Source organism: Zosterops lateralis (assembly GCF_965231275.1).
Source record: "Zosterops lateralis genome assembly, chromosome: 32".
In the NCBI taxonomy this organism is placed as follows: Eukaryota; Metazoa; Chordata; class Aves; order Passeriformes; family Zosteropidae; genus Zosterops; species Zosterops lateralis.
Window position 1 is genome coordinate 1,931,256 of NC_139792.1, and position 25,170 is coordinate 1,956,425.

Sequence of the window (25,170 nt, forward strand, 5' to 3'; positions counted from 1 at the left end):
GCCAGCCCCCTCCCCGCAGCACGTGCCAGCTCACTGTGCACCCCCCCCTTTCCTCCCTCTCCCCAAACCCTGAGACCCCTCCCCAGCACCGCATCGGCTGTAAATACCCCCCCAGCACTCTCCACCCCACACCCGCAGCCCCCGCACGCGTCTCCCCCACCCCCCATCCCGCATCCCCCACCCCCCAAATACCTGCGTGTGCTTCAAGCATGGTCCCTGTGCCGGGGGGTGTCACACGTGCCATCGTGGGGGTGTCGCCCCCTCCCAGCACGATGCAGGCGGCGTTTGACGGGCAGTGGGGAGGTGCTGTTTTCCCCCCCCCCGCCCCAAAACCTTCGGGGTTCCTCCTTTTCCCCCCCCCATCCCTATAAACCGTGCCCAGCCCCGGGGTTCCCACCTCCCACCCCCCCAGTTAGGACTGTGTGGTGTCTTTTTAGAGCATTAGCGACTCTCTTCCTTTGTACCGTGTACAGTAGATTATTTATTTTGTTATTTTGGAATAAAACTTTATTTTATGGCTTATCTTCCTGCCCCCCCCCCTCTGCTCCAGCCCGGAGGGGATGGGGGAACAGCTCAAAACCCCAAAGCAAGCGCTGACTGCGGGGGTGCGCGGGGATCGGGTCCCCCCCTTCCATGGGGGTCCCGATGTTTTCCCCCCCGCCGGGCACCGACCGGGCTGGCACCTCCGCCCCGGCGCCGTTCGCGCTGCCGCCTCCCGCCCCCGCGGTGACTCATCCCGGCGGCGTGGGCCGGGGGCACCGCCTGCGGCTGCCGGAGCCCCCCCACGCAAGGACGGGGGGCCCCTCCGCCTGCACCCCCTCAACCCGCGGACCCCCGGCAGCGGCGGGGGCGGGCGGCAACGCGCGGAGGAAAAGAGGGGCGGGGGTTACCCCAAAATCCCTCCAAGCCCGCCTTTCCCAGCTGGAGTTTCCACCCCTTGCAGGAGTCGTGTCAAGTCCATGAAGCCAGGCAAGGCTGGCAGGGAGTGAGGGGGGGTCCCAGTCTGTTGCTGCCCCCCCCCCAGGAGCCCCCTCACGCGTGTCTGGGCCGGATGCTGTCATCCCACCGTGCCTCCTGGCCCAGCCCCCAGGGGGACAGGCTGGAATTGGGGTACCCGCCCTGCTGAGGGAGGGGCGCGAAGCTGGGCAACAGGGGCACATCCTGCAGGAACTGGTCCAAGTCTGAGGTTGATGACTGCTCCATGCTGGGCGACATCCTGGGGACAGAGATAGCGGGGTGACTGAGGGGACTGGGAGGGGCTTCACCCTGCAGACCCCTCCCCGTGCTTACCACCGCGGGGAGTTCTGCAGAGACGCGTCCTCCACGGCCGGGAACGGGGGCAGCTCGGGCATCTCCTCGTCCTGCGGCTCCGCGGAGGGACCCGCGGGCAGCAGCTGCGAGACCTCCCCAGACATGTACTGGTTGGGCATGAAGGGTCTGGGGGAGGCAAAGAATGGTGTAGACCCTGCCCTGAAGGGAACTCATCAGCCCCAAGGTAGTGGGGGGCACTGTTTGGTTTGGGGGGGGATTGTGTGGGGCTCCTCCTCCTGGGAGCACAGGAGAGGAAAGCTCTGGGAGCTCTGGTCATCTGGAGAAGGACACTCCAGGTCTGCCAGCTCAGGGCTGGGAGAGGGAAAAGGGGTGAAAGGCAGGGTACCCCCCTTTCACCTGTGTGCCAGGTCTTACCCGGGGGGTCTGAAGGAAGGGTCCTGGCAGTGGGACAGCGAGGGAGGCGAGAGCATCTGTGATGGGCTGTGGGGAACAGGAGCACTCAGAGAGGGGGGAACACCCCCAAACCTGCTGGGGGGTGGAGGGGAATCCACCCTACTCCCCACCCTACCCCGCTCCTACCTGTGGAAGGGGGAGTTGAGCCTGTCAGGGACCATCATCATGTTGCTCTCAACGCTGGGGTAGCCCGGGGGCAAGGGCTGGGGGCAGAATGAGGTGGAGGGGCTGCAGTGCACACACAGAGAGGTTTAGATTGAGGTGGGTGGCTCTGCTACAGCCCCCACCCCACGCCCCACAGCAGGGCACTCACCAGATGGGGGCCAGCAGTGGCTGCAGACTCTCGGGGCGCAGCTCGTGCTGCAGCATGGGAAGGTTGAACATTTGTGCCTGGGGGGCCTCGAGGGGAGCCCCCATGGTGCTTGGAGGCTGCTGGTCCCTGCAAAAGCACACGGTCCCCATCAGCACTGCCAGGTGCAGGCTCTGAAGGGGGACTTGTGCCAGTGGGTGCTCAGGGGCAGGTGGGGAGGTGCACAGTGCAGCTTAGGGGCCCATGGGGGCCTCTTTGCTCTTCAGCACAGCTCTGTTCTTCCCAGTCAGGGGTTTCCCTGCCCAGAGGGATGCTCAGGCTGGCCAGGGGTCTGTGCAAACCCTATGCCTCCAGCACAGACACCCACCTTTCACTTTCCACAGTCATCTTGATGGCAGTGGAGACGTAGCCCCGGCCGTCCTTGCCTGTCTGCTCTTCTGCTCAGGGAGGAGAAGCACCCATGAGCCACCACCCCCAGCATGCCCTGCCAACCATCTTTGCCACTCCCAGTTGCCCCTGCAAGCCCTGGGGACACCTGGGTCAGACCCAAAATCCCCCCTGGGGTGCAGAGGGGCAGCCCAGGGCCCATCCCAGCCCTCCCCAACTCACTGTTGTAGTGACTCCCAAAGGCCTGGTCCTTGGGGGTGTTGGGGTAGAGGTTACGGAGCTGCACCAGGTCCCGGATCCGGTCGCCGAGGGAGCGGATGGACAGGTCCTTGGCAGAGAAGGGCTGGATGTTTTCCACCTGGCTGGTGCCTGAGTGAGGGGAAACACGTCTCTGGATTCCAGCACTGGTTCTCCTAAGAGCCCACAGCTCCTGGCAGGGAGGATTCCCCCCTGCACAGCACAGCACTCGACCCCGTCTCACCGTCCTTGCCCTGCATGACGTAGGCGATGGTGACGCCCCCGATCTCGGAGTCGCTGAAGCGGAGCAGGAAGGTCCCGTCCGGCTCCATGCTCAGCAGTTTGCACACATACTGCTTGCTGATGAAGCCCATGATGAGCCTGGAGGGGTGGACAGGTGGGGAACAGGGATCAGGACTACTCAGGGTGGTGGGGTGGGATCACAACCTCCAAAGCTCAGCCCCAGGGCACCCACCTGTCTGACCAGTAACTTTTGAGGCATCTCTTGGTGAGGTCCAGGACTCCATCAAACCACTGCCAGAAGGTGAATCCCCGCCCAGGGAGGATCTCCTGAGGCAGAAAGAGGCCATGAGGCTCCACCATGGGCACGCTGGCCCCTGCCCACCCTGGCCAGCCCTCCCAGTCACCTTGTTGAACTGGGCCCAGGAGACGTGGCGGTTCTGGAAGTCCTCGGGGCTGGCGCTGTGGTCATTAAAGATCTTCTGGGCCAGGAAGAAGTAATGCTCCTTGAGGAGCCCCTTGGTGGTCTGCACCTCTGCCATGAACTTCAGGTTCAGGGTGTCACACATCTTTTCCCAGGGCACCCGCTCGGCCACCACGAAGGGCACCCGCTCCTGTGGCCGGGCAGGGGGTCATCAGGATGGGATGCTCACCACATCCCACCCCTGGGCTCCTGCTCCCACCTGCACTATTCCCCCCTCTCCAGAGCCCAGACAGCCCCAGGTTCCAGCTCCTTCTCTCCAACTCATGGCACTCACAATGTCGGAGAAGGCGTTATCCCACAGCACAGTGGCTTTAGCATTGTTGTCCTGGTTCCCGTGGACGATGACAACGATGGGCAGGGACAGGACCTGGGGGGAGAGTGACCCTGAGTCAAACGTGGTATTGCCTTGGGACTGTCCATGAGCCACAGAGGAAGGCTCAGAACACCCAGCCCCATCCCATGGGAGAGCAGCTGGTACCTGGAGGTGGATGGAGATGTTGCTGGGGGTCAAGGTGACGTTAGTGCTGAACAGGACAGCACATTTCTCCTCTGTCACTGACTCGGAGCCCTTCCGCTCACAGCGCTTGATCTTCTTCAGCAGCTGGGGATGGAGAGCTGAGCATCCCCAGCCTCGAGACCTCCAAAAACCCAACGCAGCCCCCAGCCCAGCCCCTCACTGGTGGCACTTACCACGTTCTTGAAGTTGGCGCAGCAGGTCCCGCTGGTGGGGTTGGTCTCCAGGGCCACCATGTTGTGCAAGATCTCCCCCGTGCTCTCACTGGGTGGAAAAGGGGGTCAGGGGGGAAATGGCAGTGGAGAAGCCCCCCTGGCCCCACAGCCACTGCTCACCTGAGAGTATTGCTGTAGTTGCTGAGCTCCAGCTCCCGTGCCTGCTTCTCTGTCACCATGTCAGCCCTCACCATGTAGGGCTTGGGCGCTGCCTTCAGCAGCTGCGGGCCCAGCAGGAACCGCACGCTTGCCTGGAACTTGGTCTGGGTCTTCAGCACCTGTGGGGGCTGCTTCTCCACCAGGAAGGAGCTGAGGGACAAAGGGACACCCTGGCACTTGGCACAACGCCCTGCCAGCTCTGCCAGACCCACCTCAACCCCTGGCCACCACAGTCCCTGGGCCTGTTACCTCTTGACCAGGCTGGACAACACCTCGTTGAGGCGCTCCAGGAGCCGGGGCAGCAGCTCAGGGCCCAGCTCTGTGCTCGCTGCCATCACCTGCTGCTGCAGCTGGAAGTAAACCTCGACCAGGCTCTCGCACCTGGGGAAAAGGGGACCCTCAGAATTGCACCCTCACTCACCCAGAGCCCCTTGGGCCAGCAGGAGGAGCAGGAGACTGCCCAGGGTCCCCCAGCCCTGCCCTGTGCCCCCTCACCTCTTCTGCAGCGGTGCCAGATTCTCCTCAAAGATGGCCCCATTCCCTGCCAGCTGCTGTTGTCTCTTCCAGATCTGGATCCTCTTCAGGACCTGCTGTTTGGCTGCCTCCAGCTCCTTCACAGCCTCCAGGATGAGGGTGGGCAGTTCCTTGGAGGCCACGGGGCTCTGCACGGCCCCGTCCCGCCCTGGCCCCTCCTCCTGGAGCGCCTTGATCTCACGGACTCGGTGCTGCAGCCGCTGCAGCCCCAGGCTGAACTTCAGCTCCTCCTGCCGCCGGTGGAAGCTGAGGGGCAGGTGGTGGTCCTGGGGCAGAGCAGAGCGGGGTCAGCAGGGGCTGGGGGCGGTCCTGCACCTCGGGGTGCCCGGGAGAGGGGCAGGGAGCACCCACCCGTTTGAGGACAGCTGCTTTCTCGCCCTCCAGGATGGCTCTCATCACGGCCACCAGGCGCAGAGGGTCCCGACGGAAGGTGCTCTGGGGGGACACAAATGGGGGGTGTCAGGGGGGACAGGACATGTCCCCCTGTTCCTGGCCCCCTCCCACCCCAGCCCCTTCCCATAACTCCCGACCAAGGCAATTCAGGGGTTCCACAGAGCTGATTTCCAGCTTTAAAACCACTTTAAATGGTGCATGGAATATCTGGAGTTGGAGGGAACATCAGGATCATCAGCTCCAACTTCATCTTTTTGTATAAAAAGTAGAATAATCAACTTCAATTTGAAAAAAAAAAAAATATCCAATCTGAAAGAAATTCTCTATTCCTGTGAGCATTTCCTCCAGCCTCCAGCCTGACACCTGGGGGAGACTCTCCCAGCTGCCCTGGGTGGATCAATGCTTTCTACTGAAAACAGAGAGAGGAATTCCCCTGCTGGCTCCAGCTCCTGTGTCCCGTGCCAGCTCCTCCGGCCTTCACGCATTTCCCAAATTAGCTACTTCCCAAAACAGCAGCAGAAACACCATGGGGGGAATGGCTGATGACGTGCTTGGTGGGTTTCTGTGCCGGTGGGAGCTCCAGATGCAGCACTGGTAGCCCCGTGGGTTTTTCCAGGGAAAATGTGGGATTCAGGGGATGAGAGGCTCAGGTTTGGTTCCCACTCGCCCCCCCCAGCCCTGTGGTTGCCCATCCTGGGGGCCACTTGGCTCCCACTGCCCACAGCAGCACTGAGAGCAGGGAACAGCCTGGCCAGGCACGGAGAAATGAGGATTTGGTGTTCTGGGATGAGGGATGGAGGGAGGAAGGAACACAGGAGGGCTGCTCTGCTTTAACATTTTAAATAATAAAAAAAAACCCTAAGCTGAAACATCTGCTTTTCTCCTACAGCAAAAAGCAACAGTCTTGTTTTGGAAAGTCACCCCACTCCCCAGAAGTTGTGACTAAAGCTGATCCCTTCCCAAATGCTGCATATTAAAAAGGTCTGTTACCAAAGAAGCAGAGTTTGCAACCAGAACAGGGCTCTGGGAGTGAGCCCTGCTCAGCTCTGGTGCTCTGAGCTCTGCTGGCCAGAAGGGATAAATCAGAGGGTTGGGAAAGGGACAGAGCAATTCCAACAGCCTTGATAAGAGAAAGAGCACCAAAAATGAAACTCAGAGCTCACAGCAGGAGGAAACGCAGCCTCACACGGCCTGGAGGAAGGAGAAATCAAACACTCGAGCAGAAAATGGGGAACATCTGGTGAGACAGCCCTCAGGTGCCAACAGCCAACAGAGGGCGAGTGGGGCTGTGGGGCTCAGGAGGGTCCCCACAGGATCATTTCAGGGAAGATGTGGCAGCTCCCTGCAGAATCCAGATCAGCCTTGGGATGCAAACAAACCCCCTCTGTCCTCTGCAACACCCCAAAAACCCAACTGTGAGTCCACTCATTGCTCACAAGCCTGGAAAAGGGTGTCACACGGGGACCACCCTAAAGCATTGAGCCCTTCCAGCATAAAATAATCAAGTTTTCCTGGGAGATGGCTGCAATCCCAGCCCCAGGGTCCCTGTGCACCTCGATGCTGTTGACTTGCTGCAGGATCTGGCACTGCTGCCCATCGCTGCTGGCAGCGCTGCGGAGTTTCTCCAGCATGGCCGAGAGCATCCCGTTGGCCATGCTGCTGCAGAAAGCGTCTGAGCCATTGATGAACTCCCTGGAGAGGGGAAAAGTTGGGAGAATGGGTATGGATCCCTCACCCTCCCCTGTGTGACCCCCAGCCCTGTGCTGCTCCAGGGAGGAAGGGTCCTGGGAGACTCACCAGGGCTGGTTCTCCAGCCACTCTGCCAGGAGACAGCGCAGGCTCCGTGGAAATTCTGTGGAGAGGCTGCTGAACTCCTCCGGTGGCATGTGGGACACCAGGTTCCAGAGGGACATCTTGGAACAGTCACCTGTGGATAAATAGGACAGAGGATTGGAGCAGGGCCACTCAAGCAGCCCCCAGCCCAGCCCTGGGGGGATTTGAGAGCTGAGAGCCCCTCAGAGAGGGGACAAGAGCTGCTGCTTGTCCTTCCACGCCTGAACTTGCTGCTTCGCTGGGCTGCGGCTGCTGGGGAGGAGAAGAAGGAGGAGTGAGAAGCGTGATCCAGGATCATCCTCTTGGGCAATCCTGGGCGGGCTGGCAGCCCACTTGTGCCTCAGTTTCCCACATCTCCGGAGAACCCCTTCTCCCTCTGCCCAAAGGGAGAAGGGATGGGCAAATGCTGCTGGACTTGGCATAGGAGAGCTGTGAGAGCCAGAAGAGTGTGAAACCCTCTGGGAGAAGTGGGAAAAGTGTGAACTCCACCAAGTTCAGTGAGGCAGTTCCATCAGGGTGATCCACCAGTGGCTGCCCCTCAAAACTTCCTCAGATGTCCCCTGTAAGGAGGACCCCTTCCCCAGCTGCTACTCACACTTGGTAGGCTCAAGAGATCAGGGAAAGCAGGAGGAGGACTGGAATGAGGCGCTACACAGGGAACTCCACCTGGCACACCCAGACTGGGGCCTCATGGCCCCACCTCACCCGAAGGTGGGAGCTGTAACCCCGGGCAGGCTGGCAGCCCACTTGTGCCTCAGTTTCCCACATCTCCGGAGAACCCCTTCTCCTTCTGCCCAAAGGGAGAAGGGATGGGCAAATGCTGCTGGACTTGGCACAGGAGAGCTGTGAGAGCCAGAAGAGTGTGAAACCCTCTGGGAGTGGGAGAAGTGTGAACTCCACCAAGCTCGGGGGTGATCCACCAGTGGCTGCCCCTCAAAACTTCCTCAGATATCTCTCACAAGGAGGACCCCTTCCCCAGCTGCTACTCACACTTGGTGGTCTCGAGGGATCAGGAAAAGCAGGAGGAGGACTGGAATGAGGCGCTACACAGGGAACTCCACCTGGCACACCCAGAATGGGGCCTCCCGGCCCCACCTCACCCGGAGGTGTGAGCTGTATCCCCGACATTCCCACCCCGTCCCCTCAGCCTCTCCCCGGCACCTCCCGCCTTTCCTGTCACCTCTCTCGCCCCCTGCGCCCCCTCCGCAGCCCCTCAGGCCCGGCCAGGGGGGGGGTAAAACACACCTCACTGCCGGTTCCGCCGGCCCCAAAGCCCGATGCCGCGGTGGATCCCTCAGCACCGGCGTCTCACAGCCCAGCCGAGGGGTCCGGGCCAGCGGCGGGAGCCCCGGGCGGAGCGGGCCGGGCCCGCCGAGCCCTCAGGCCGCCTCAGCCGCCGAGTCCCCGCGGGCCGCGCTCCCCACGGGCCTGGGCCGCGCCGAGCCGCCCAAGGCCAGGGCGGAGGTGGAGCTGAGAGGCTCCGAGAAGCCAGAGAAGGGAAGGAAGCCGGCGTCACTGGGCAACGTCGCAGCCGGAGCAAACAAACGCTTGAGGCCTGCCCCGAGCGAGCGAGCGGTGGCAGCGGGAGAACCCCCGGGGGTGGCGGCGGTGTGAGGCCTCCACAGGCCTCACCGAGCTCCCTGTGTGAGGGACCGGCCATGGAGGCCTGACAGAAATGCTTTTGTTTTCCAGTTCACGCTGTCTGGAGGAAACAGATCTCAGGGATTGAGCGCAGTGAATGAGGTTACTCCGAGGGGTCAATGCCCGGTGTGAAACGCACACAACAATTCTGGGAATGCTGCTGGGCTTTTCCCCGCAGTCCCACTGGGATCTTGGCAGGAGGGGGAAAACCAGCCTTTTCCTTTTGCCACCTTCTAAGGTAATGCTCATCCTCCAGCCCCATTAAACCTGTATTTCTGCTCAGCCCTGGGAGGCAGCTGCAGGCTGGGAGCGCCAACCTGGAGCGTCAGCCTTAAGCCAGACATGCCTGGATCTGCTGAGTCTGCAGGAGAAAAAGCTGCGCTGCTCCCTCCTCCCACAGCCCAGGAGGAGCTCCAGGTGGAGAACATGCCTGTCCCCTCCTGGCATCAGCCACAGCAGTTCCTTCAGCTCGGCCGTGCCCTGAATCCTTCCCATCCTAATTTCCACGTTTCTCCTTCTGCAGAAGAGCTTTTCCTGGTCCCCTCCTGGGGTGGACATCTCATGGGGATGCTCCTCCAGGGAAGCTGAGGTGACAGCTGAGTTGTGGCCGGGGAAACTGGCTGGACACAGGGAAGGTTATGGCACCTGGGGAGGGGGAGAAGCCACCCCACACCTGCTCTCTGTCCCCAAACTCCCTCGATGCAGCCACTTTTGCTTCCTCCTCCACCCGAGGGGCTTCGCCTCCTCATGGGGCTGGGGTCTCCCGGGTGAGAAGGTGGCTCAGGAGGAGCCAGGCAGGGGAGGGGGGCTCAGGGACCCCCACACTCTCAGTACAGCCTTTGTGCTTTCTCGCTCAACAGGAAACTCTGTCCCCAAGCCGTACACTCCCCGTCTTCTTCCCTGTCCCGAGGTGTCGTACATCCCACGGATGTTACTCATTAACTACCAGCCCTTCCTGGCAGCTAACCGCAGCCCCCCACCCTTAGGGCGGCTGTTTCGGGGAGATGGGGACAGACCCCACCCCTGGCCATGTCCCCACTGCCCTCTGTGATCTCCTGGCTTGGCACAAGGTGGTCACTCTGCCCCCTCCTCATCCTGCGGGGCACCTCAGAGCATGCTCCCCATCCTGCCAGCAGATTCCCCGGGCCTTTCGCAAGGACAGATGTTCCGAGGTTTTCCAAATGCTTCGGACGCTTGGACTTCTCTCTGACTCTGTCCTCGCCAAGGGAAGAGCCCGAGGGATATCGCTGCCCCTCAGCGTGCCTCAGTTTCCCCGGGTTGCTGGGGAATCCACTCCTGCCAGCGTTCTCCAGCCAAGGCCAGAGCACAGGACACGATGGGACACTGGTGACAGTGTCATGGGGAGGTCACCCACATGTTGGGGGCAGAGCTGCTCGCTGCTGACCACTCCGGGAGTGAAAGTTCCTCCGCTGCGGTGCGTAGGAAGAGGAGCGGGCCTTCCCAGCCGACCCAGCCCAGGATGACTCACGGCTCGGGGAGTCCGGGCTGGATTCGGGTGCCGCTCCCGTCCCAGGAACTCGCTGTTCGGGTCCACCGGCGGGACAGAGGAAGGGGGTCTTCCTTTGTCCCCACCTACCCCCCATCCCCAAACATCGCCATGCCAGGAGAGCTGGGTGCCAGGAGAGCTGGGTGCCACCCTCTGCAGCACCCACCCAGCAGCGGGTGCGCTGGATTTGGGGTCGAGCTGGGCTTCATTTCCACTTGGGCAGGCAATGCAGGAGCCCCTTCCCCACCCCATCCCGAAACACCCCACCCAGTGAGGGGCTGACAGTGGCGTCTCTCCCCCTCTGAGCCCCGCTCAGGCTGTCACACATCGCACTGCCCACCCCCCGAGCAGGGAGGTGTCCCTGGACAGCCCGTCCAGCCCCGGGCAGCCTCCGCCCCTGGGATATCCCGCAGGGCCCCGTTCCCTCCCCGCTTTCCCGGCTCGGTTCCGGGCGGGGCGGGCGGTGCCAAACAGCGGCAGAGTCAGTCCCTGGTCCTGTTTGTTCCCTCGTTACCTGGTTGGAGCAGCCGCGGGCAGGGGGCGGCCGGTCCCCTCGGTCTCTCGCTGTCGGCGGCGGGCGCGGCCGGTCCCCGCGGCGGCCCCGCTCCGCCGGGAAGCGCCGAGAGCAGGAAGGGGGAGGAGACGCGCCAGCAGAGGGATGGGAGGACACCGGGACCGGGACCAGCCTCGGCAGCAGGACCGGGGGACTCCCGGGCGTCCCCACCGAGGGGCTGCGGCACCTACCGCCCCCGCGTCCGCCCCGTGTCACCCGTGACTCCGCTCTCGCCCCGTATTTCCCCGTTCCTGTTCCCCATCATGGTCACGCTCTTTCCCCATACTCCACTCGTGACCGCGCTTCTGCCCCACTCAGCCCCCACCCACCCACTGCTCGCACCCATGGGTGTCCCCCCGCCCCATCTGTGACACCCACTCCTGTCCTACTCTCGCTCTAATCAGGTCCCTCTGTTGCCCCCGCCCAACCCCGTGGGTGCCCCCCGCCCTTTACCGCGGGTGTTCTGGCACCGGGGCGGCCCCGGTTCTGTGGTATCGCCATTCCCCGGTGCACCGGGCCGAGCCGTTGGTTCCGAGCTGCACCTTCACTGTTTGGGATAAACCCCGGTTAAACCCCGGTTCCCGTCCTGGGGTCCGAGCCCCTCACTGATCCCGGGCTGTGCCCTCCGGTACCGAGCGGAGGAACGGGAGCAGGGGCACTGAAAAGGGGTGCTCCTTGTTTGGGGGGGATTGCTGCTTTACGGGGCCACCCGCCCTCCCCGGGGCTCTCCCTGGGCCGCTCCGACCCCCCGGGCCCACCGGAGCGCCGGGGCAGCACCGGGCAGGGCACCTCGGGGCCGCCAGGGGGCGCTGCAGCACCGCCGGTGCCACCGGGGGGTGCGGGACCGGGGCTGGGGCGGGGCTGGGGGTGCGGGACCGGGGCTGCCGGGGCTGGGGGTGCGGGACCGGGGCTGGGGCAGGGCCAAGGGGTCCCCGCATTCCTCCCCCAGTGAACTCTCCGTGCTGGATTTCCAGCATCAAACGCGTCCGCGGGCCCCGCTCACTGAGTACCGGGACACCCCGGGGGGACGGACACCCGCCGGGGCTGTTCGGGATTGGGAAGGGGCTTCCCGGCCTCCCCAGGGCCCCATCCAGGACGGTACCGAGTGGGGAGGGGGCTGTGGAGCGCTGGCCGGGAGCCACGCGAGGGAGGAATCAGAATCAGAATCAGAATCAGAATCAGAATCAGGATCAGAATCAGAATCAGGATCACACCGAGTCCTGTGGGACTTTTAGGAGCTCTGGGGGAATGGGGGATACAAACTCGACCCCCCAAACCCCTTCCAGCCCACCGGGTCCTGCCGCGCTTTTTGCCACCCCGGCCCTTCTGTCCCGGGAACATCTGGACCTTCTCCCGCACATCTGGCGCCGCCGCAGCCTGAATCACCCTCTCCCCCCGCTGCCCGGGCCGGGGCGGAGCAGGCGTGTGACATCATTAAAAAAACATATGACATCACGCGGAGGGGTCGCATGGTGCCTGATGACGATGCCCATCCCCAGGTCCTCGCAGGCAGCGGAGTGGCCAGCGGATGACGTCACGGCTGTGGCTCTGACGTCACGGTTCCAAATCAAAGGCGGAGTTGGGTGAGTGATGGGCGGATGGCGGGACCCCCAGGATGGGGGTCTGCTGTTGTGGCCCCCCGGCCCTGAGCTCTGCTCCCATAGGGAAGGGACGGCTGGGGGGACAGCGAGGGTCCTGTGTGCCCTGGGGGGTGACGAGAGACCCCCTGCCTTGGGGGGACAGCGAGGGTCCTGTGTGCCCTGGGGGGTGACGAGGGACCCCCTGCCTTGGGGGGACAGCGAGCATCCTGTGCCCTGGGGGGTGACGAGGGACCCCCTGCCTTGGGGGGACAGTGAGTGTCCTGTGCCCTGGGGGGTGACGAGGGACCCCCTGCCTTGGGGGGACAGCGAGCATCCTGTGCCCTGGGGGGTGACGAGGGACCCCTGCCTTGGGGGTACAGTGAGGGTCCTGTGCCCTGGGGGGTGACGAGGGACCCCCTGCCTTGGGGGGACAGTGAGTGTCCTGTGCCCTGGGGGGTGACGAGGGACCCCTGCCTTGGGGGGACAGTGAGGGTCCCACTAACCTCGGACACAGTGAGGCTCCTGCTGCCCTGGGGGGATGGTCAGGCTCCCACCGCCCTTGCGGGTGATGTTTTTGCCGTCCTGGGAGAATCGCAAGGCTCCCGTTGCCTTTGGGGATGTGAAGGGCTCACTGCCCGGGGACAGTGCAGGTCCTGCAGCCCTGAGAGAACGGTGAGGGTCCCGTTGCCCTTGGGGATGATGAGGGTCCGTCTCTGCCCCGCAGCCGGTACCGTGTGCCGGTAGGGGGGAGCTGGGCCGCCCCCGCACCTGGGGGGGAATGGGGGCCACCACAGCAGGGGCCGGTACCGCGTGTGGGGGCAAGACCCGCAGCGCTGTGGCGGCACCACACCGGGCCCGGTGCCCTGCCCGTTCCATTCTGACACCGATACCGGCACCGGCACCGGCACCGGACCCCTGCCCGTGCCATACCGATACCGGCACCGGCACCGGACCCCTGCCATTATTGACACCGGCACCGCATCCCTGCCTGTACATTATTGACACCGGCACCGCTCCCCTGCCCGCACCATACCGATACCGACACCGGTACCGACACCGGACCCCCATCCCCGCCCACACCCACCGGGGGGCGCAGCCCCGGGCACCGCACGCGCATGCGCGTAGGACCCCCCCCCGCCCCCTCCCCAACGCCACGCGCGTGTCCCCCCCCCCCTCCTCGCCCCCCCCCCCGCCCGTTCCCGTTCCCGGCGGCGGCGGCTCGAGCCCGGTGACGTCAGGCGGGCGGCGGCGCGCGCTCCATCGCCCCCCCCCCATCACCGCCCTCCCTCCGCCGCGGCGGCGGCGCGCGCAGACCCCCCCCCACCCCACTCCACCTTTTTTCCCCCAACCCACCCACCCACCCCTCTTTTCCCCATCCCCCGGCCCCGCCACCGCCACCACCCAACCCAGCCCAGCCCAGCCCAGCCCAGCCCAGCCCGGAGGGTCCGCCCGCCCCCCCCCCCGGCCCGTCCCGGCCGCCGGCCCGCCCCCGCCCGCCCCCCGCGGATGTCGGTGCGCGGGCCCGGGACGCGCCGCCCCACGGGCAGCACGGCGTGAGGAGCCGCCGCCGCCGCCGCCGAGCCGAGCCGCCGGCATGGGGCCGCTGCTGGCCCTCGCCGGGAGCCTCCTGGCCCTGCTGGCCGCGCCCGCCGCCCGCGCCCTCGAAGGTGAGTCGGGGGGCGAGACCGGCGGGGAGGGGGCGGCCCTGCTGGCGGGTCGGGGGTGCGGGGCTCGGCCGGGCCGGGGAGGGGGCGGGGGGCGCCCTAAGTCTCCCCCTCCCCTCCCTCCGCCGCCGTGACAAAGCAGAGCGGCCCCGCCGCGCCGCGGGGACACCGGAGGGACCGGGGGACAGCGGGGGGGGCAGCGGGCCGGGCTGGGGGGGCGCATCCTCCCCGCGCCCCTCCGTGCGCCCCCCGCCCCGTCCCCCCGTTTTCTCCTCTTTGCCCCTTCCCCTGGCTCCCACCCTCCCTCCCTCCATCCCATTTTCCTCTGGAATCTAAAGTTTTTCCCCCCGCAGCCAAGCAGGAAAGTTGGAACTCAGCAGGGCTGCGGGAGCCGGGGCTGGGGGTCCCGGTGTCCCCCCAGGGGGGTGGTCGGGGCTGGGGGTCCCACCGTGACAGCCCGGCCTCGCCCCATCCTCCCGCTCTTGCATAATCGGGGCTACTTCTTCTGCTGAAGCTGCGGAGTTTGGCTGTGACCGGGCCTGGTGGCACCGGGAATTGTGTTTATCCAGGCACAGGACTGTCCATCCCCCTGTCCGTGTGTCCGTTTGTCCAGCAGCCTCCCCCACCATGGGTCCATCCAGCTCCTTTGCCAGCCGCTCGTTCCCAAAGCCGCGCACGTCGCGTTCCCGGCTCTTATTGATCTATTCAGTAAATACTTGAGCTCGTCAGCTCCATGGCCGGGCTGGGAATGTGCGAGGGGCCGCTCTTGGCAGCGCCCGAGCTCCGCGCTGGCAGCGCAATCCAGCCGGGAAGGGAACCGGCGGCCGTGGCGAAGTTCCTCGCAACGCTTGGACGCGCAGGGCTGGTTTTTTTTTTTTTTTTTTTTTTTTTTTTTTTTTTTTTTTTTTTTTTTCTTTTTCCCTTCAAAAGCAGAGGAATCTCAGCTTTCCTGTGACGGATTCTCCTCTGTCTGCATGGGAATGGCCTGGTGAAATGAGAGGCCGGAATGATGGATGAACAAGAGGATTTTTGATTTTTTTTTTTTTTTTTTTTTTTTTTTTTTTTTTTGGAGGGAGGTTTTTCTCTTCCATCTCTTTGCCCACCTTGGAGGAGAGTGGGAGAAGGGATTTGGTGTCGTGGCAGTGGCAGCATCTGAGCCGGCACTGGGTCGGAGGGATGGAGGAGGAGGAGGAGGAGGTTTGGGCAAACGCCAGATCCCTGCCCCAGATTCATGTCTGGGGCTGCAGGAGGCCGGAGCCTGCGGTTTCCATCCTCCAGCCCCTCCTCACTCTATTAGGGGGTTCAGACCCTTGATCCGTGTCCCTTGGAGGGAGGTGACAGGAGCGGAGCAGCTCAGGTCACCCTGCAGCCCCCCCTCGGTGGCACCTGCAGGGCTGATGGAGCACCCGCCCGGTGAGCTCAGACCAACAGCTGAGCCCTCTGGGGTCACCCCTCCAGGGATCTGAGGTCTCGGAGGCATCATCCCCTGCTCGGAGGTGGCTGGGAGAGCAGCCGGCGGATCCAGAAGTTGGTGGGGGCGGAAGGGAGGCATCACTCATTGCATAAGCTGCGTTGCCTTTGGAAACGAGGCTGCGGAAAGATGATGAGCTGGAGGGAAGTTCCTCCATCCTCTTCTCCACACCCCAAGGAGCTGGAGTGGGGCAGAGGCAGCCCTTCCTCTTGATGCATGTCCCCTCCTCCTGAGGAGCTTCCCTTTGGGGCTTGGGGTGGGGATAAAGGGCTGTTCCATCACCTCGGGGTGCTGGGAGCTGTGTGAGCCTGTGGGTGGGAGGATGTGAAGGTATGTGGCGGATGTGGAGGCACCGTAAGCGTGTGGTTTGCCTGGTTGGGAGGCAGAATGTGCCACCAAAATGCCACCTGAGCTGGTACCTCAACCCTGGAGGTCCTGGCTGGGCTCTGGTTTTCCTGATGCAAATCTCCCACTGCCCCAGCTGGGCACAGTGGGGCTCTGGGAGAGGCCAGGATGTCATTGGGAGCAGAGTGCAGGTCCCCATCCTTGTTTGGAGAGCCAGTTCCTCACACTCGCTGCCTCTGTTTGCAGCTCTGGAAGCTCTTTGCTTGTTTCTGGAGAAGAGGAGGACAAAGTCCAGCCATGGGGTTGGAGGAAGTTTTTCCATGGGGAACAAAGGGCACCAGTGTGCAGCTCCTGTCTGCCTGGTCCTCTGCTGCTTCCCAGCGTGGTGTGGGGCATCCCTGGGCCCTGTGGTGGTGGCAGAACCCCAGGAATGGAGTGAGGGCAGGCAGGGGTCACCCAGTTCCTGTTTTGGAAATACTTGTGGTTAAGGGTGACTGGGGTGTTTTGGTGCAGCACTTCCCTCTTACCACCTTGGTGGTCTGGCGTGTCCCATTGCGCTCCCAAGTTGTGTTCCCAGGTGTTCCCCGTGTGCCTGTGTGTTCCCAGGTGTTTTCCCATGTGTTTTTCCGTGTGTTCCCATGCGTGTGCACACGTGTGGGTGTGCACACACCGCTTCCCTGAGCGTGCACAGACACGCCCGGAGCCGCGCTGGGTTCAGTGGAGGTGAAGAGTGGAGGTTTGGGGTGCTGGGGAGAAGAAGGAGCTGCTGGAGGGGCTGCCCCAGGGGCTCCTCCATGCAGTGTCTGCAGGGGTATCTTGCATTCCTATATGGGGCATCCCAGTGGGATGCTTGGATTAGGGTTAGGGTTACCCCATGGGGCTCTGTCCTGGTCTGAGAGGTGCCTGTTGCTGTCGTAGTGTCCAGTGAGAGGGCTGGGCTCTGGCTCCCATCCCATATGCACCCTGTTCATGACATTGACAGGATGGGGCAGCACTGGAGCTGTGTCTGGAGGGGTATCTTGCATTCCTATATGGGGCATCCCAGTGGGATGCTTGGATTAGGGTTAGGATTAGGGTTAGGGTTAGGGTTAGGGTTACCCCATGGGGCTCTGTCCTGCTGTTTCAGTGTCCAGTGAGAGAGCTGGGCTCTCCCCCATCCCAATCACTCCCTGTTCATGACATTGACAGGATGGGGCAGCACTGGAGCATCCCTGGCAGCGGTGCCAGCTTTGGGGTGAAGCCGAGGCGTTGCCTCCTCGCCACTCCCGAAGCTCCCGAGGTGCTGTGGGTGGCGAGGGGGTGGGAGCAGCTGTGGCAGCCCCCTCGCCTTGCCTTCGGTGCCTCAGCCCCACCACTCGCTCCTCGTGTTCTCTCCGTGCCGGTTCCATGTGCTCCGGGGGAGCCTGAGAACCGGGAAGGAGCGGGGGCTGCTCCAGCTGGTGATGCTTTTCCTCCAGTGTTAAGTATCGGTTGGGATGATGAGGAGCAAAAACCACCCAGGTCCTCTCTGTGCCTCCAAGGCCTTGGTTCCTGGAGCATCCTCCTCTGGAGGAGCTGCCTTCAGCTGGCATTTCTCTTTAGCCCCAGCCCATGGCTGACCCGTGGTTGCCCAATGGGGCTGTCCAGGCTCTGCTCTGGTGCACAGACATTCCTCTCTCCTCACAGGAACAGCAGGATTGGAGCAGAAAATCAGAGACAAATGAAGGGAAAAGCTGCGTAAACCAGCTGTTGGGTGGGGTCCTGAAAACAGCCCTGGAGTCAGCCGAGGGGACGGGGTGGTGGCACGAGAAGCTTTGAGGAGAGAGGGTTGACTCCCAAAATCTGTTCTCCCACTGCCTGGGAGGAGAGTGTTTGGGGAAGGACCGTGGCTTCTTCCCCCTCCAGGAGGGCACGGGGGGATCTGGCTCACCCCTCAATGTCCAGGTCACCTCCCAGTGCTCAGTGAGGTGGGGAGGGGAGTGGAGGGTGGGCAGAGTGAGGGTCAGGAGAGCTTTGGGCAGGAACTGGGAGCACTGGTAGCATTTGTAGAGGTGATGGTGGTGGCAGGGTGAGTTCATTGGGCCCTGGGGTCTGTGCCAGCACTCGCCTGCCCTGTGGCTGCCCAGAGCCTCCTGTGAGACTCATCCCAGTGCTGAGGAGGGATCTGCTCTGGCTGTCAGCTGGATCCTGCTGCCAAGGACTTACCACCATCTCATGAGCACTGGGATCCTCTGCAAGGAATGGGACAAGCTCGTGGGGTCCCTGCCTGCCCCTGAGGATGGTATCCCCACCAGGGTTTGGCTGTGCTGGGAGGCAGCAGGAGCTATGCCAATGTCTGTGACTTCCCAGTGGCACTCCAGGAGTTTGGCTGTGCCTTTGGGGAGCTTTCCCAATCCCTTGCATGGTCCTTTTGGATGGAGCCTCTCCAGAAGGGTGCAGGGAGCACGTGGTTCTGCATGTGTCCTTTGCCCAGCAAAGGGGGTGGACGGGAGGTGCTTCCCAAAATCACAGCCAGGGCTGGGCCCTCGGGAGCTCTGGAGTGCCTGGGGAAGGGGGGGGACACACAGGATGTGCCACATCCTGCTGAGTCAGCACGACTGTGAGCCCACAGCTTTGTCATGGGGCAAGAGGTTCCTCTTCCAGGCACGGGGATGATTTCAGTTCCCAGATCCAAGCACCCTCCTGGTCCAGATAAATAATTTCTCTGTGCCCCCCAGACCTCCCAGCCCTACTGAGCCTTGAGTCTCTGCAAGAGCTGCCTGCCGAGCCCAGAGTCCTCTCCCAGCTCACCCCAACAAGCCATGAGGCTCCATTGAAATGCTTGGGGTGCATCCAGCAGTCCCAGGGTTGGGAATGGGCTCCTTGGAGTGGGTGCTGATCCCAGGAGTGGCATCTGCCTGGGACCGTGCGCAGCGGATGCATCAGCCTGTTTCCTTCCCACAGTCCTGCCTTTGCCAAGCAGACAGGACTCTCCTTGTGCTTGGGATGAATTTTATCTCCATCATCTCCCACAGAGCGTGTCCAGCTGTGTTCCCATGGACATCCCTCTCCAGGGACTTGGGCTTGGTGGCCAATGGTGCCTCGGCCTTGCCGAGTGCCCGGGGACGTTTCCTTGGGCTCTCTCAAAAGGAGCATCTGTCCCAGCTACAGCTTGTTTTCCAGGGGATGCTTTTCCCTTCTCCTTGGGATTTTGCAATCCAAGGCCACCTCGAGTTATTTACAGCTCAGGTTTTGCTGTTGACTTAACTTTCCAGCCCTTTCCACGGCCAGTCCTGGGCAGCCCGACCTGCCGGCTGCGGCCGCACCAAATATTTTCAGCATTTTCTAATTCGGCTCAAACTCGTTGTTTTCTTCGCTGCGCGACTCTTATTTTTGAAGGGAAAAAAGCACAGGGTGGGCCGTGAGGGCTGTTCTGGATGTTATTCCATCGTGAGAGGTTGCGTTCCCCAACGTGGTCTGGCCATTTCTAGGGCTAAATATAGACTCCAGTGTCCTTCCTGAGCCAGGGAACGGAGCGGGCTGGAGCTGCAGTCATGCAGATGCTGTGCAGGATCACAGACGGTCCCAGCACCACCGCTTGTGGGGTTGGCAGCAGAATTGTTGGATAATGACCTTGCTGGCAGCTCTGAGCTTCTCCGGTGGGACTGTGCTTGCAGTGACACCGAGGGGAGGGATGGGAAGAGCATCCCGGGCTCCAGGGAGTGTCAGGAAGGTGAGAGCAGGTCTGTGATGTCCAAAACGCATGGACTGGGGCAGCAGTGGGAATTGTGGCTGTCTGGGAGGGAGTCTAATTGAGTTGGAAGTTGCATCTTTAATTGAGTGGACTAATTAGCCCCTTTGCCAGATGCTGTTTCTCCAAATGAGACCATGGTGAGGATGGGCAGGTGTTGGGGGTCACATCCTGGGGTCAGGCAGGTATTGGGGAGGTCTGTCCTGAGAATGGGCAGGTGTTGGGGGTCACATCCTGGGGTCAGGCAGGTGTTGGGGAGGTCTGTCCTGAGAATGGGCAGGTGTTGGGGGTCACATCCTGGGGACAGGCAGGTATTGGGGAGGTCTGTCCTGAGAATGGGCAGGTGTTGGGGGTCATATCCTGGGTGTGCCAGAGCTGGGCAGGTGGGGGGTGAATTTGGGGGTTGCTGTTGAACTGAGAGCGGCTGCAGTTGCAGGAGGTGGAGAGGAGTCACTGCTCTTGGACTCAGGGCTCTGCCATCCATCCCTTGGTGACTGAGTCGAGGAGGATTCCAGCTGGGGGAGGTTTTAGGAGCCATCCCTGTGCTGCCGCCATGCCCCAGCCTCTCTGAGGGTGGCAGGGTTTGTTTGCTGGGGGCTGCCAGGCAATTGAAATGTGCTGAGAGCTCTGAATTGCATCAATGTCACCCATTTACCTGCAGCTCTTTGTTCGTGGGCACAGGCTTGTGCTCCTGGGTCACACATGGCTCAGTCAGGGCACCAACAATCACAGCTGGGCAGCAGCTCGTGCAGGAGTGTCTGCACCCCCTGGCTCTGCATTGAGGACCGAGTCCCTCCTGGTGTCCCCTCCCTCTGCCTCCCTGTGCCCTTGATGCTGGCACCTGGTGATTTTCTCAGAATTAGAATATTGTGGCCTAAAGGATGGCACAGGGACACAAACCCTGGGGAGCAGCAGGATGTTCTCTGCCCACCCTGCCCTCTGGCACGCTGCTGGTGGGTTACCAGTGCGTGCCCACCCACTCCAGCTTCTGCTGGAGCCTCTGCCACATGTTGACACCCTTTAGCTGTCCCTGGTTTTGTCACTGCCAGGAGAGTGGCTCCAGAAGATTTATGACACTTGAGGGTCTCTGACTGGGGGGGCACGGACACCCCAAACCACGATGCTTACAGTGATCCGTCCTCTCCAGGCACTGAGAGCTGCACCTCTCCGGTCCCCCAGCACAGGATAAAAAGCTGGGAAGAGTTTCCTCCCGGCGGGTGTCGTGGTGCTTTTTTTATTGTTTGGAAAAGGAAGCACTTGGGTTTAATACTTCCCTCTCCAGCCGCCTTCCCAGCGCCCGGGCGGATGCTGCGGGGCACCGGGGCGAGCGCCGCGTGGAGTGGGGCTGTGCTGCCTCCTCCTCCTCCTCCTCCTCCTCCCCAGGCCAGCTCTGCATCCTTGGGTCGGTGCCCACGCCAAGGCCCCGCTTCCTGCCGCAGCCCCCGGCCCTTCCAGATGGGTTTGCTCAGCCTCTCCTCTGCCGGCCTGGAGCGTGTTTTCCCCCGGGAAAAGCGGATTTTTTGGAGCCCGGCGCTGCTTACTCACCACTGCCGTGCTCTCCTCCTTCGCAGCAGCAGCCACTCTGATGCCATCGGCCCTTGCCCAGCCCTACGCCCTTTCAGCTGCATAAACCCCTAAATTTTCTTTTCCTGCAACTTTACAGAAGTTAAAACCGGCAAAAGCAGGATCCCTGACCCGCAGGAACCCCCTGGGAGCATCTGATGGAGATGCCAAGGGGTCAGGAGGCATCTGGGACGCAGCATCAGCTCAGGGATGAGTGTGCCAATTCCTCTTTCACCGTTTGTACCAGTTACAGACAGATGGGACCATTTCACCGTGCCAGGGATGTTTTTCCAGTGGAGCAGCTGCCACCTGGAAGCCGTGCAGGACCTGCTTTTCCAGAATATGCTGTCAAGGAATCCCCAGACCTTTGCCCTTGCCAGCAGCACGTGCTGCGGAGGCGATGGGAGACTGGAGTCATGTCCCCACAGGCTGGTTGGGCTTGGTTTTGGGGACTGGGATGGGAGCTGGTGACAGCCAAAAACTGTGGCAGGAGCAGGGCAGGGCTGGGTGTTGTCAGGGGTTGTTATCCCTGGAGAGACCTTGGAGATTGCGCCGTGTGACGGTGGCTCCGTGACCTTGTGCTCCCCGGAGCTGGGAGATGCTCTGAGGTCCCCCAGGAGACTCAGGTCCCCAGGGGGACCTCAGGAGGTGACTTGGAGGCTTGGAGCAGGTGTGAATCTCCATGTTTTCGTGCCCTTCTTGCTGTTCTCCAGCCTCTCGGAGCATCCAGCATCTCCCAGGAGGTGACAGTTCCCTGCCCTGGCTGAGGTGGGATCCCCATGTGCACCCCAGTGAGGACCCACAGGTGTGGCCACCCCAAGGATCCCAAATCCCATCTGGATCATCCCTGGCTGAGTTCACACGGGCAGGTGGAGCCGAATCCAGAGCAACTCCCCGCGCGGCCGCGCTGCTCAGGAATAAAAGTCCCTTTATGCCGGAATAATTAGTGTACTCAGAGCATGCTAATTATTCTGGGATAAAAGTGACTTTTATTCCAACAGAGTGTCCTCTCAAAGGGCCCTTTCTGCCCGCTCCCAGGGCACAATAGCTGCTCTGCTCCGTTTCCCCATCCCAGACAAAGTCCTTATTTGCGGAGGCAGCGAAATTGAGTTGACTAATGAATTAAGGCCAATGGTTCTGGCTGGACTCCAGCCCTTTGAAAGCCTTGGCGAGCTGATGCCCAGCCCGGCGGGAGGAAGCACGGACCCTCCTGCCCCACCGAGCCCCCGGCAGCCTCCCCTCCCTCCCTCCCTCTCTCCCTCCCAGCTGCCGGGATGAAATGCCTATTAATCTATCCTGTGGAATTGCTTTATTCCCGGCGCAGGCAGGGCTCTGGAGGGAGTGTTATCAGCTCCAGCCACAGGCCATAAATAACCGCTGCGGTGCAGAGCGCTGGATCCTGTTTGGGTTCTCAAGTGCCCAGGGTATAAACATCCCTGCTCTTATTGCTGGGATAAATACAAGGAATAAAGCCTGGGCAGGTAGGGGAGGTGGGGGAGCTCTGCAGGCTCGCTGCCCCTTCCCCATCCCTCCTGTGAGGAAGGAAAAAGGGGACACGGGGCACCCTGGCAGGGATGGCCACAGGCCAGGGATGGCTGCAGCCCATCCAAGTGCACCCAGAGGACTTAAACCCCTTTCTCCTGGTTGCAAATGCTTTTTTTCTTTCTCTTTTTTCCCCCTCTCCCCCCCCACTTTTTTTTTTTTTTTTTTTTTTTTTCCATTTAAATTGCAGATAAGCTGCAAAAAAAGAAAGATACCAAAAAAAGCGGGATTCTCCCTTGAATCCCCCTCGGCTGCAGGGCTGGAGCTGCCCCTTGTGCCCCTCCCCATCACAGTCTGGATGATCCAGCTCTTTTTTTTTTTTTTTTTTCTTTTATTATTATTATCCCCAGTTCTGACAATGCCGGAGCTTTCGTTTCATCTGGCTCCATCTCCTGCCATTTTTTCAGCTCGTTCTGCTTGTGGACTCTCAGTGGGGCTGGAGGCAGGAGGGGACTGCTCTCCCAGCTCCTGAATTTGGTTTAAAATGCAAATCTTTTCCTTTATTCCTTTTTTTTTTTTTTTTTTTTTTTTTTTTTCCTTTTTTAATGGATTTCATCTGAAGGCGGTGGAGCTGCTGGAGAGCCTGGGGAGCGGGAGGGGAAGAAGGGGCTGGGGGGAAGCGCATTCCTCGCAGATTTCCTGATGCTGTTCATGGAAATCGTCTCCCCCCGGATGCGTTTGAAGTCAGGTGGCGGAGCTGCGGGATGGACGCAGCCCTGGGAGCCGCAATATGATTTTTTTTATGCCCCTTCCCCCTCCGCGGGGATGCTGTGGGCAGCTCCTGCCTCTGTCGCCTGCCTCCCTTGGGATGCTCTCGCCCATCCATCCTCCTCCTCCTCTCCATTCCCCCCCTCCATCCTCGCTCTGCTCCTTTGTCTGGGTTTGGAGGCAGGTCCTGGCTGCTGGGGATTCCATCTCAGTGAATGTACTGGGGGTACTGGGGGGCTTTTGGGGACTCTGGAGTTGTCACTGCCTGGAGTGAGCCAGGAGCTGGGGCTTGACCCCAAAGGGGGACATTGGGATGGCGTCTTCCAGCCCCTGATCCTAATCTGTGTCCCATGGGAATGGATTTTGTCCCTTGCCATGGGGAGTGTCCAGGTGGGCAATAATGGGAGACCAGGTGGGCAATAATGGGAGAATGTGTAGAACATGAGAAGTGGGAAAGGGCCAGGGATGTGCTGGTGGCATCTGGGGATGGTTGAGCTGGGCCCATCCTGTCTGTCCCTCTGGGATGTGACAGCGGGTGACAGCCCTGCCTGTACCCCAGGGTGGGTCTGGGGGCAGGTGGGATTTTGCAGCATCATCCTTTGGTCAGGGCTGGGAACACGGGTAGAAACCAGGGGTGGAAAACCAGAGAATCGCTGGAATGCTGGAGCTGGACTTGACCCCAAAGGGGGACATTGGGATGGCATCTTCCAGCCCCTGATCCTAATCCATGTCCCATGGGAATGGATTTTGTCCCTTGCCATGGGGAGCGTCCAGGTGGGCAATAATGGGAGAATGTGTAGAACATGAGAAGTGGGAAAGGGCCAGGGATGTGCTGGTGGCATCTGGGGATGGATGAGCTGGGCCCATCCTGTCTGTCCCTCTGGGATGTGACAGGGGGTGACAGCCCTGCCTGTACCCCAGGATGGGTTTAGGGGCAGGTGGGATTTTCCAGCTGCTTCCCACCAGCATCATCCTTTGATCAAGGGTGAGAACATGGGTAGAAACCAGGGATGGAAAAGCAGAGAAGCACCGGAATGTTGGGGCTGAGGTGATGGTGGGGTTTGGTTTGGGTTGGATTTGTTGGTGGGGTTTGGTTTGGGTTGGATTTGTTGTTGTCTCCTTGGAGGGTTCCAAAAAAGGGGAAAATTGGAGTAAACCCTGTCTGGGGCCCATCTGAGCACCCACATCCACCCAGAAATGGCACAGAGCTGCCATTCCAACACCTCTTGGCACAGCAGAGCAAGGCTTTACCTTCTCCCAATCACCTTTTTTTTTTTATTGTAGTTGTTTAAGGAAAGGTGAACGCCTCGTGATTCCAATGCCATAGTCTGACTTGAAGGGAAAAGGAGGGAAAACCGTATTTTAAAGTCAATATTTACTCAGCAATCGGCCGTCCCCATCCCCCCAGCCCGGCCGCATACCTGCGGCTTCTCCAGCGGGAATGGCCGGGAGCCCTGTCGGTCCTGGAAGCTCTGGAACAGGGATCTGGTTTGAATCTTCCCCTTTCCGAGGGGGGCCGGATGGAAGAATTGCAAAAATGCATTTGAACTGTTTTTTGGGATCGTGCGTTTAAATGCAAAACAAACAGCTGAGCCTTCCTTTTTTTTCCCTTCTACTTCCCCCCCCGGAAAAATGTGCCTCAAACCTGAGGGTTTGGTATTTTAAATGTCTCTATTACCCGGTTCAGCTTTTGGGAGGCGGAAAATTTACTGGATTTAGGGTTTGAGGATCAGCCCAGGGAGGAGGGAGCAGGATGGGCTCCAAGCTTTGGCCTGCCCAGTGCCTGTCCCGAGCCTGCAGAGAAACTCCAGGACACTGAAAGTTTCGAAAACACACAAAAAAAGGGAACAAATCCT

The 25,170-nt window shown here is 61.4% G+C and overlaps 2 protein-coding genes across 5 annotated transcripts in view; one reads left to right on the top strand and one right to left on the bottom strand.

Moving 5' to 3' along the window:
• Positions 1-761: 761 nt before the first annotated feature.
• STAT6 (signal transducer and activator of transcription 6) lies at positions 762-10,757 on the bottom strand. 4 transcript variants are annotated; one of them, XM_083881169.1, is made up of 20 exons: positions 10,694-10,757; positions 6,996-7,125; positions 6,752-6,890; positions 5,157-5,240; positions 4,767-5,071; positions 4,521-4,652; positions 4,233-4,421; positions 4,074-4,161; positions 3,862-3,984; positions 3,658-3,750; positions 3,307-3,513; positions 3,135-3,229; positions 2,904-3,040; positions 2,645-2,791; positions 2,403-2,472; positions 2,039-2,164; positions 1,852-1,953; positions 1,687-1,752; positions 1,291-1,437; positions 762-1,216 (listed from the first exon to the last, which is right to left on the bottom strand). In XM_083881169.1, exons 2-20 carry the CDS (start codon positions 7,109-7,111, stop codon positions 1,033-1,035), a joined length of 2,550 nt encoding a protein of 849 aa, XP_083737295.1. In that variant the 5' UTR covers positions 7,112-7,125; positions 10,694-10,757; the 3' UTR covers positions 762-1,032. The 4 variants fall into 4 exon arrangements, with proteins under 4 accessions (XP_083737295.1, XP_083737294.1, XP_083737296.1 ...); XM_083881168.1 differs by lacking the exon at positions 10,694-10,757 and adding an exon at positions 10,162-10,302; XM_083881170.1 differs by lacking the exon at positions 10,694-10,757 and adding an exon at positions 8,277-8,384.
• Positions 10,758-13,906: 3,149 nt separating this feature from the next.
• Positions 13,907-25,170, top strand: part of LRP1 (LDL receptor related protein 1) — a gene marked incomplete at its 5' end in the record, with an annotated part of 79,940 nt that continues 68,676 nt past the window's right edge. Inside the window, one exon of the mRNA XM_083880994.1 lies at positions 13,907-13,979. Within this exon, the coding sequence (XP_083737120.1) occupies positions 13,907-13,979 (73 nt within the window). The remainder of the gene's footprint in view (positions 13,980-25,170) is intronic.

Excerpts from the sequence above, each read along its gene's own strand:
- STAT6 (XM_083881168.1), bottom strand. The coding sequence starts at position 10,276 with ATGGGGGGTAGGTGGGGACAAAGGAAGACCCCCTTCCTCTGTCCCGCC. Across the intron at positions 3,985-4,073 it reads GCGCCAACTTCAAGAACGTG|CTGCTGAAGAAGATCAAGCG; the intron begins GTAAGTGCCACC and ends CTCCATCCCCAG. Across the intron at positions 3,514-3,657 it reads ATAACGCCTTCTCCGACATT|GAGCGGGTGCCCTTCGTGGT; the intron begins GTGAGTGCCATG and ends GCCCGGCCACAG.